The sequence below is a fragment of the Grammomys surdaster genome, unplaced genomic scaffold (assembly GCF_004785775.1).
Source record: "Grammomys surdaster isolate TR1022 unplaced genomic scaffold, NIH_TR_1.0 125701, whole genome shotgun sequence".
Taxonomy (NCBI): Eukaryota; Metazoa; Chordata; class Mammalia; order Rodentia; family Muridae; genus Grammomys; species Grammomys surdaster.
The window spans coordinates 2,409,129-2,418,166 of NW_021620536.1; the positions used below are offsets into that span (position 1 = coordinate 2,409,129).

Sequence of the window (9,038 nt, forward strand, 5' to 3'; positions counted from 1 at the left end):
TCTCTCTCTCTCTCTCTCTCTCTCTCTCTCTCTCTCTCTCTCTCTCTCTCTCATAGAGAGAACACGCGTGCGAGCGAGCAAACATACATGCTTGGAACACACAGCTGTAAACAAGGTATCTTAATCAGATCCCTCTGCTCAGGGCTCAAGGAACCTTGGAGAAAGAAGAGAAGGGATGGAGAACACCAGAACAAAGTCCTCTAAAACAACTGACCAAAGCTCCTAAGAAGTCACAGATACTGCAAGCAGAAGGCCTCCAGAGGTCTGAGGTGGGAAGTGCTTTGAGTCAGAACTCTGAGACCAGTCTGGGCAGTACAGTGAGACGGCCGGCCGACAAAACTAGAGGCAGGAAGTCTCTCAAGTTTGAACCTTACTTAAGGTAAAAGTGCTGAGTGAAGAGGAACGATTTAATCACAAGAACTTAGCTTTACCACCCTTTGAGATTTGAAGTTAGGCTCCCCAAATGCTTCTATGGTGTTCTAGGTCTCAGAGCAAACTTCACAACACTATTCAAAGTAGGATTCTCAGCCATGAGCATTACTGGGCACCATTAGAAATGTACGCTATCAAATTCCAGCCCAGCCACAAATATTGTTGAGGCACTGTCAGAAATACATGCTATCAAATTCCAACTTACTGAGACTAAATCACAAATATAGCTATTGGTTTGTTATGTACATTAACATTTGAGAAGCTTCTTCAAGGACAGCATACATGTCCCTGGACATACACACCAGTCACAGGACACACAATTATCAGTTTCTCTTGTCATCCAGGAACTGGATGTTCTAAAGCAAACCAAACCTTATAGGTTGTTCCTTATCAAATTACAACAGCTATATATACAGTAAAAGTGAGAAACCTACCTATGGTCAAAAACCGTGGAGTTCTCTTTCCTCTTGCTGAATCCACAGGGTAGAAGCCTCAAGTAAATGCCCTGCTTTCGGGCACGATTCCTCATAAACAGCAGCTAACAACAAAAGCAAATAGAAGTTAACTTCAGAATGCCTTACAATTCTCATTCCGGTAATAGTATACAAAAAGGGTACAAAACGGGATATAAAGACCTGTTTCTAACACATGTTACTCCATCTGAGTTAGTTATTAAGTTCAAGGAGGTAACTGGACAGTCTCAAAGTAACTCAACTAAATCTTCTACTGAGTTAAAGAAGAGACAAGACCACCCAGAGAAAGGGGGGGTGAAATTAAGTTTTCTAGTTAAATGGATAGGAATCAAGAGTCGTAATGCCAAATTGAAGAGGCGAGTCATAAGTCCATGGACATCGGTTAGCAATCACCAGCTGAGCAAGAAAATTACAAAAATAATGGTATGTAATTTTTTAAGTCATTAGACTTTGGTTTTAGTAATGACAGTAGTTATAAAGATGAATTTTTCTACTGAAAACATAGCCAAGCAATGGGAGAAATACAAATATAAAGATAAAAATATTTAAAAATTGCCTTAAAAGTATTTATGAGTTGGCAAAACCTCACAAATTATCATACTTGCTCAAGAGAGAACACAACTGTGACACAAAGATCTATCAAAACATAAGATAGGAGAGGAGAAATAAAAACACAACACCAGACAAAGCACTGGCACCATTTAATTAATATTGGGTAAAGCAGACAAAAGCGTAGAGCAGTGGTTCTCAACCTTCTTAACCCTGTGACCCTTTAATATAGTTCCTTATGTTATGGTGATACCCTACCATAAAATTATTTTTGTTGCTACTTCATAACTATAATTTTCCTACTGTTACAAATTGTAATATAAATATGTTTTTTTTCTAATGATCTTAAAAGGGTAGTGATCCACAGGTCAAGAACCACTGGCTTAGAAGAAAAGGTAACCTCATAAAGTCAAAGAAGAACTAATTCCTGATGCATTTAGTAATTTAGCTTTAAAGTAATGAAGCAAAAATTAACTAAGCCACAGGGGTCAAAAAGTAATTTTGCTTTTACTCACTAGAAATACTATAAGCAAGGAAAGACAGGAATGATTTAAGTAATACACTCAACAACCCTGACTTTAAGAGAGCCTACTCTTGTCCCTAAGAGCCACTGATGGACACCAGGCTTTGCAGATGCTCAAGTCCCTTATATAAATGGTGTAACATTTGATTACGGCATTCATACATTCTGTCTATGTGAAGTAATCTTTATGCCCAACACTTTGTAGACAGTAGTCAAGAGGTAATGCAGGGAATAATCGTAAGAGGAAGGTTTGTGCCTGCTCAGTATCGATTCAATTTTCACCCCAAACCAGTCTGACCTATGGCTGGGTGAATCTGTGACAAGGTCAAATGCTTACAATGACTTCCTGTCTCTTCCAAGCAAATAGGCCACATGTTGAGTGAAGCACATTACAATAAATCAGAGTGCAGCAGAGATACAAGACTGATAAACAGACTAATAAGATGGCGTAGACAGGCTACAACCTGACCGAAGCATTTGTTCTATGGCTGCCTGGCTTATGATAAAAGTGACCTTGGGAGAAAGAAGCAAAAGATGACCTTTCCAGGAAATGGTGCTATGAAAAGCAATTATCTACATGGAAATTAAATGGCAGCTTCCCTTTCAATAATACTAACAATCAACTCCAGGAAAAGACAAAAATGTGAAATGTATACTATAAAGCTTTCAGAAAACAATTCTTTGTAACTTCAAGATAGAAAATGCTAGGTTCAAAGTGGGCCAGCCAAATGACAGTGCTGCTGACCACGTACAGGAAAGAATTTCCTTATAAACATATAAACTACTAACTATAAACAAGCAAATGATCAAACTTACACTAAAATAGTTTGTTCACCAAAAGAATGAAAAGATAAACCATATGAAATAGTCTTATAACATTCTATCAAGTATTGACCAGTATCTAAAAAAATACAAAGAATTCTTATAAACTATTAAAGACAAAGACAGCTCTGCAGGGCTGATGACCCCTCAGTGGGTAAACAATCTGCTGCACAGGTATGAAGAGCTGAGTTTGAAATCACAGAACACACAAAAAGCTTAGTGTGCTAGCAGAGTTTGCTATCCGAGTCGCCTACGGAGTGACGGGAGCTAGAGATAGGAGAAGACAGCCTGTCTCTGACAAAAGAAGCACCAGAGGCTGTCGTCTGACCTCACACACATGTGTCCTGGCGTGTGCTTGCCCACATGGAGTCACAGATAACAAAGCTGACCAACAAAAGGACCAAAATTCGTAAGCACACACTCACAAAGAGGAAATCAAATGTCCACTAGAGAGAGATCTGTCTTCTCAGAAGGAGTAAGTGAATTGTAAATTAAAGCCCAACACAATCAATCCTATAGCAACTAAACATAAACTTAGCCGGACCACATTTAGATGTAACTGGTCAGAATGAAAACTGGCAATAAGTTCTAATATCTAATCACACTGAGGACATGGACACATCCCAACTAAACAATTTCATGTTAGGTATAAATCCTAGAAAAGCAAGCGCACAGACAAGCTATAAGTCAAACCCAAAAAGATTCTTAATAATATTAGTTTCAAAAACAGCTTTTTTGTTTTTTGTTAATTACTGAAAATTCAAAGTTTATAAACCATCAGGATGAGCAAAGGTATGGCTGTAAGACAGCACTTTGCAAAGGTCACCAGGTCACTGCAGCACAGCAGAGGGCTGGATCTCCAGGGAAGCCAGAGTGCTCCCCCCACACCCAGTGCAGGTTCTATCAATACACTAGATTTCCATTTCATGACTTTTTACAATATAATAGAATTCAGTGATGTTTAATTAAACCTGAGTAGTGGTAAGAACTGCTACCTGGTAACTCTCTGCATGTGTAGTATCAACCCTGTACCAATAACATAGCTGTGTGGAAGTTATTGAAAATCCTAACTTCTCCACTGAAATGGTCTTTGATTCATAGTATTAATAAATTTTTCACTTACCAATTTTTTTTGTGTTTAACTATTTTGTTAAAACTGAAATGACACCACTTTCCAATGATTTCTAACAGCATACTCAAGCCACCAGTATGGCTGCCATGGCACCCACCCAGCCACCAGCATGGCTGCCATGGCACCTACCCAGCCACCAGCATCCCTGCCATGGCACACACACCCTGCAACTGTTCTTCATGCTTCCATCTTCCACTGTTGTTCCCCAACACCAAGCGAAAGCCATCCTCTTATTAAAATTTATTTTTATGTGTGTGAGTGTTTGCCTGCTTGTATGTGCACCACCTGTGTGCCTGGTACTGCTGGAGGCCACAAGAGGGCTTTGGAACATCTAGAACGAGTCGTAGGGGTTTGTACATCTCTGTGTATATACACAGAGAGATTCTCCCATGCTTCCCTGCAAGACCGAGCACTCTCAACTGCTGAGCCACCTCTCCAGGCTCAAGACATTGTTTTTCTTTTCTGAGAAAAGGTCAAATGTAGCCCTGCCTGGCCTGGAACCTAGACACTTGTGTGCTTCCATCTCCTGAGTGCTGGATTAAAGGCACCACTATGGCCCACCTCCCTTCCCTTCGTCTCATGTTTACTTAGAATGCTTGGAAACTCTTACAGGTTTCCCTCACCCTGTCCACTCAGGATGCTTCCATTATCCTGCCCCTCCCCCTCCGAACCCCCCATGAACAGACATCCGGTTCCCAACTCGAATCTTTGTATTCCTGAGTCAGTCTTGCTATGCATTGCTCCTGAATGCCAGGTCTGTCCAAATGTCTCCAACGTCCATTTCATACCATCAGGTCCACTGGCCACCCGTCCCTCTCAGGAAAGCCCATCTCTAACACCATGTTGACAGTTACACTCTCAACAGTCCATGACTCTCAAGCCCCTTGTTCTCTTTCTTTACTCTCTTGAAGCATCTTAACTTCCTACATGCCCTGAAACCTGTAAGAAATTCCATCTGCTGTTCTATACCTCCCAGCGCCCCCACTTAACTACCCTCCTCTACAATACAAACGCCTCAGGGTAAGAACTTTGCATCTATCTCAAATAACCAGATTAGCCCCACAATGCAGTGGCCACTTGATACAGCTGAGAAATGATTAGACTGAGTGGAAGAGATTTGAACTTGAAAAGATCAGAAGAAATACTTACATATTTTTTGCGCTTCGGTCTTTTCAAGAAAGTATCTCTTGAAACCTGGTCTGCCGTTCTTGCCACGTCTTCCAAAAATCGATAGTCTTGTAATTTCAGAATGGAAAGGTTATCAAGTGACATGTGCCAGTGGCCAGAAAGCACTCTTGTGTTGTGCACAAAATGACTTACCACTCAGGAGATTCATCTCAGTAAACTGCTGCAGGGAGACATAAGCAGTCTTATTCCGGACTCCATTACATGTCAGGTCGGCTTTGTGTTTCTTTACACAGGGCAAACTGAAGAAACAGACAGGAGGCAGTTCTGTATCTGAGTCCAAGTGGGTACGGGTGGGGAGTAAGGTAGGAAGTTACATATCTACCTGCAGGAATACCGCATGCAGCGTGGACATCTGTACTTTGCTTCTTCTGTTCCACAAGTCTCGCACCTGTAAAAGCGCACCTGCGACTTAATACTCAAAATTAACTCTACTTACTTCCTTACCGTCTTAGAACTCGGACTCAGTGGCATTTCACAGTTTATAGGCAGGCAGTCAATGCAACTCTGATAAAGTATGACAGCCATCACTGAAAATTATGAAAATGTTTAAAAGTGACATTTACGATGAAGTGCAATTCAAGAACACTGAAATCATCGGCCCATTTTTTCCCCTATGGTACTTAAGAGAATAACATGAATCGGCGATTTTGGTGATTTTTGAAATTGTAACTCATGGAGATTTTATGTGTCTATAATTATAATCCACGAGCTACATATGGATAGTTTAAAAGCATATACACCAGAGAAACAAGGTAGGATGAGACCCAGCCAAATTTAAAGAGTGGCAGCACTGTGTGTCCTTCCCCCAGTTCCACAGCCAGCTTAGAATGGACACCCAAATAATGACTCATCTTCTGTCCGCTAGGGTCTGGCGATACTGAGAACCAAAGTCAGTTCTATCAGCTCAAGGTGTCTGAGATTGAATCTGATCACAATCTGATCTTCTGTGCTGTCACAAGAGCACATTAAAGACACTATATCCAAGCAATGAACATTTCATAGGAGCCAGGAATAAATTCAAGAGTAAGTCGATGGTTGTCTATTAGTCTACCCACTTGCTGGTGTTTGGTTTATAATGGATGGCCCCCTAATTCCTATTTTCTCTAAAAGGTAAACTGAACAAGAGCTTCTTAGTTCCAAGATCTGGTTCCACTAAGGTCTTCTGATCCCCAGAATTTTCACTCCCTAACTTGACCAATACCCTTCTGGACACTGTCACTTCACATAGCGTCCTAGAATTTGTTATCTAACAAGTATACTTTCCAAACCTAACCTGAAGATCGTCATTCAGACTTCAGGGACGTACTATCCCGTTTAACTTACCTCACTTTCTGCTGTTACAGACTCGTCCACCCAGTATTTCATTTCCCATCTGGATTTTCTCCCTGCCCTACCTTGACATAGCCAATTTCCTCTTGCAGCCCACTCGGGGATTCATCTGAGGCTCTTCCTTCACCTTCGTGTCTTCCATCACTTCTCTCTTGAGGCAATCCTCTTCTTTTACGGGCACGCCGTCCATCACCTGCTCCTCCTTTACGTTCTGACCAACAAACAACTCCTGTTTTACGTTCAAGTCCTCCTCCTTCACTTCTTCCCAGTCCGTTACCTCCTCCTTCACCTTCACTTTCTCTTCCTTGACTTCTGGCTCATCCACCTCCTCTTCTTTCACCACCAGGCTACTCTCCGCCTCCTGCTTCACCTCCAACACGCCTTTCTCATCCTTCACCTCAGGCCCGCCCTCCACCTCCTGCTTTACCCAGAGGCTGTCCGAAATACCGCAGTCTAAATCCGACCAGTCCACTACTTCCTGCTTCACCACAGCTAAGTCCATCTTTATCTCCTCGGCATCCTCTGTGATGTTAATTCCTGTCAGTCCGTTCCTCTCCTCTCCATTGCCAGCTTCGGGGCTCCCATCTAAGTCCCTGGCTCCCTCCCCACCAGCCGCAGGCCTCGGCCGCGCCCCCTCAGCTACCCTCTGGGGACCTCCTCCCGGAGTCCCTTCCTTCTCAGCTGCAAACTCCATCAGCTCACGAGCCTAGGCCGATGATGCCACTCCGTTCTTCACTGTGGCGCTACCGCGCCAACGAGAGAGATTACCAAACAAGTCACCGACAGCGCCACACGTGCAGCAAACCAGAAGCCGCAAGCTCTGCACGCTCGCTGGAAGCGGAGTTAGCCGTAAAGCAGCTGTTCCGGCCACGACTCTTCACGACCTGTAGCGTTCTTTACGGCTCGGCGGCTTTACGGTCCCACCCCTTAGAGCCAGGTGAGACCACGCCCACCAGGATTCCCACCCCCGCGGCTGGGCTTTTGGCACACCATTTCTCAGGCTCTAAAACTGGTGCCCTGGGAACTGTAATTATAGTCTCGAAATAAGTGACCCATTTTAATCAGTATTAAAGATTAAATCCAATAATGTGTTACAATAGAGGACAGACTCCCATGTTCCTCTAAAGCTGTCTAGACTGTCTAAAGCGGTGGTTCTTAACCTTCTTAATGGTGGGGATCTTTATGTTCCTCATGTTGTAGTGACCTCCAACCATAAAATCATTTTTGTGGCTACTTCATAACTATAATTTTGCTGTTATGAATCGTAATGCGAATGCTTCTGGGGGTAGAGGTTTATCCAAGGTGTCGCGACCCACAGGTTGAGAACTATTGGTCTAAGCTTTCTTCACTTGTACACTAGGGACCATGGTATTTGAAAACGCCTTTAATCCTAGCACTTAGAAGCCAGAGGCAGGAGGATCTCTGTGATTTCAAGGCCAGCCTGGTCTACATAGTAAGTTCCTGGGGCCAGGGCTACATAGTGATACCCTGTTTAAAAACAAAACAAATAGGAGAAGGAAAAAGAGGAAGGGGAGGGGATACAATTCCCTCTGCTCCCACAAAGATTACATAAAACCATGCGTGGGAATCAACTATAAAAAGATCTACTGCCAGCGGCTGAAACTCTGGCTGTTACAGGAAAATTGCAGCCCCTAATACCCGTATGCAGACGCACTTAATCCCTAATACATCACAGTTTTGACTACATTTGGAGATAAGACCTTTAAAGGCATAATACTAAAAAATACAGCCATTAGAATGGGCTAACCCAATCTGACTGGTGTATTTAATAAGAGGGAATTTGCTTATAAACAGGATGGACACTTGTAAAGAAGGATACTGAAGTGTGAGAAGTAAATCATCGGTTTGCCAACCAGAGAAGCCTAAAAGAGCTGAACCCTTGACCGATTCTTGTTTTTGTTCTGTTTTTTGTTTTTGTTTTTTGATTTTTCGAGACAGGGTTATCTGTGTAGCCCTGGCTGTCCTGGAACCCACTCTGTAGACCTCGAACTCAGAAATACCCTGCCTCTGCCTCCCAAGTGCTGGGATTAAAGGTGTGTACCCCACTGCCTGGCAACATTTGACTTCTTCTATAGCTTCTTGAACTTTGAGAAAATTTTAAAAAAAAGTCTTTTGTTTAAGTCATCCAGTTTGTACTATCACGTCAAAGCAGCTCCAGTAAATTGACACACAGGCCAATGACGGTAAAGAACTGGGACCTGCTGTTTTGTGACACTGTTTCTAGGAAATAGTGAACAAATGTTTATTTACCCCAGGAAGGAAGTGCTAACAGACCAAAGGATTCCACCCAAATCCACCTTGGTGAGCCAGTGAGTGTATCAATAACATTTGTGTTTTAATTAATAGCTGAATAGTACAGTGTCTATCTATCTATCTGTCTGTCTGTCTGTCTGTCTGTCTGTCTATCTATCTATCTATGATCACATTTTCTTCATTTGTCAATCTATTGATAGACACCTAGGTTGATACCACCTTGGCTGTTGTGAATAGTGTTTAATCAGCATGAATGAGCAGGTTTCTTTTTCCTTCCTTCCTTCCTTCCTTCCTTCCTTCCTTCCTTCCTTCCTTC

General features: G+C 42.5%; 1 protein-coding gene across 3 annotated transcripts in view; it reads right to left on the reverse strand.

The window, feature by feature from the left end:
- The window catches only part of Znhit6 (zinc finger HIT-type containing 6), a 31,231-nt gene extending 23,955 nt beyond the window's left edge, over positions 1 to 7,276 (reverse strand). For 2 of the 3 annotated variants that reach the window (XM_028788087.1, XM_028788089.1), the window contains exons 1-5: positions 6,514 to 7,276; positions 5,442 to 5,507; positions 5,252 to 5,358; positions 5,081 to 5,166; positions 867 to 970 (exon numbers count right to left, since the gene is read on the reverse strand). In XM_028788087.1, coding sequence (XP_028643920.1) covers positions 867 to 970; positions 5,081 to 5,166; positions 5,252 to 5,358; positions 5,442 to 5,507; positions 6,514 to 7,142 — 992 coding nt within the window. In that variant the 5' untranslated portion in view covers positions 7,143 to 7,276. The remainder of the gene's footprint in view (positions 1 to 866; positions 971 to 5,080; positions 5,167 to 5,251; positions 5,359 to 5,441; positions 5,508 to 6,513) is intronic. The other variant, XM_028788090.1, reaches the window with a different exon arrangement.
- Between the last annotated feature and the right edge of the window lie 1,762 nt (positions 7,277 to 9,038).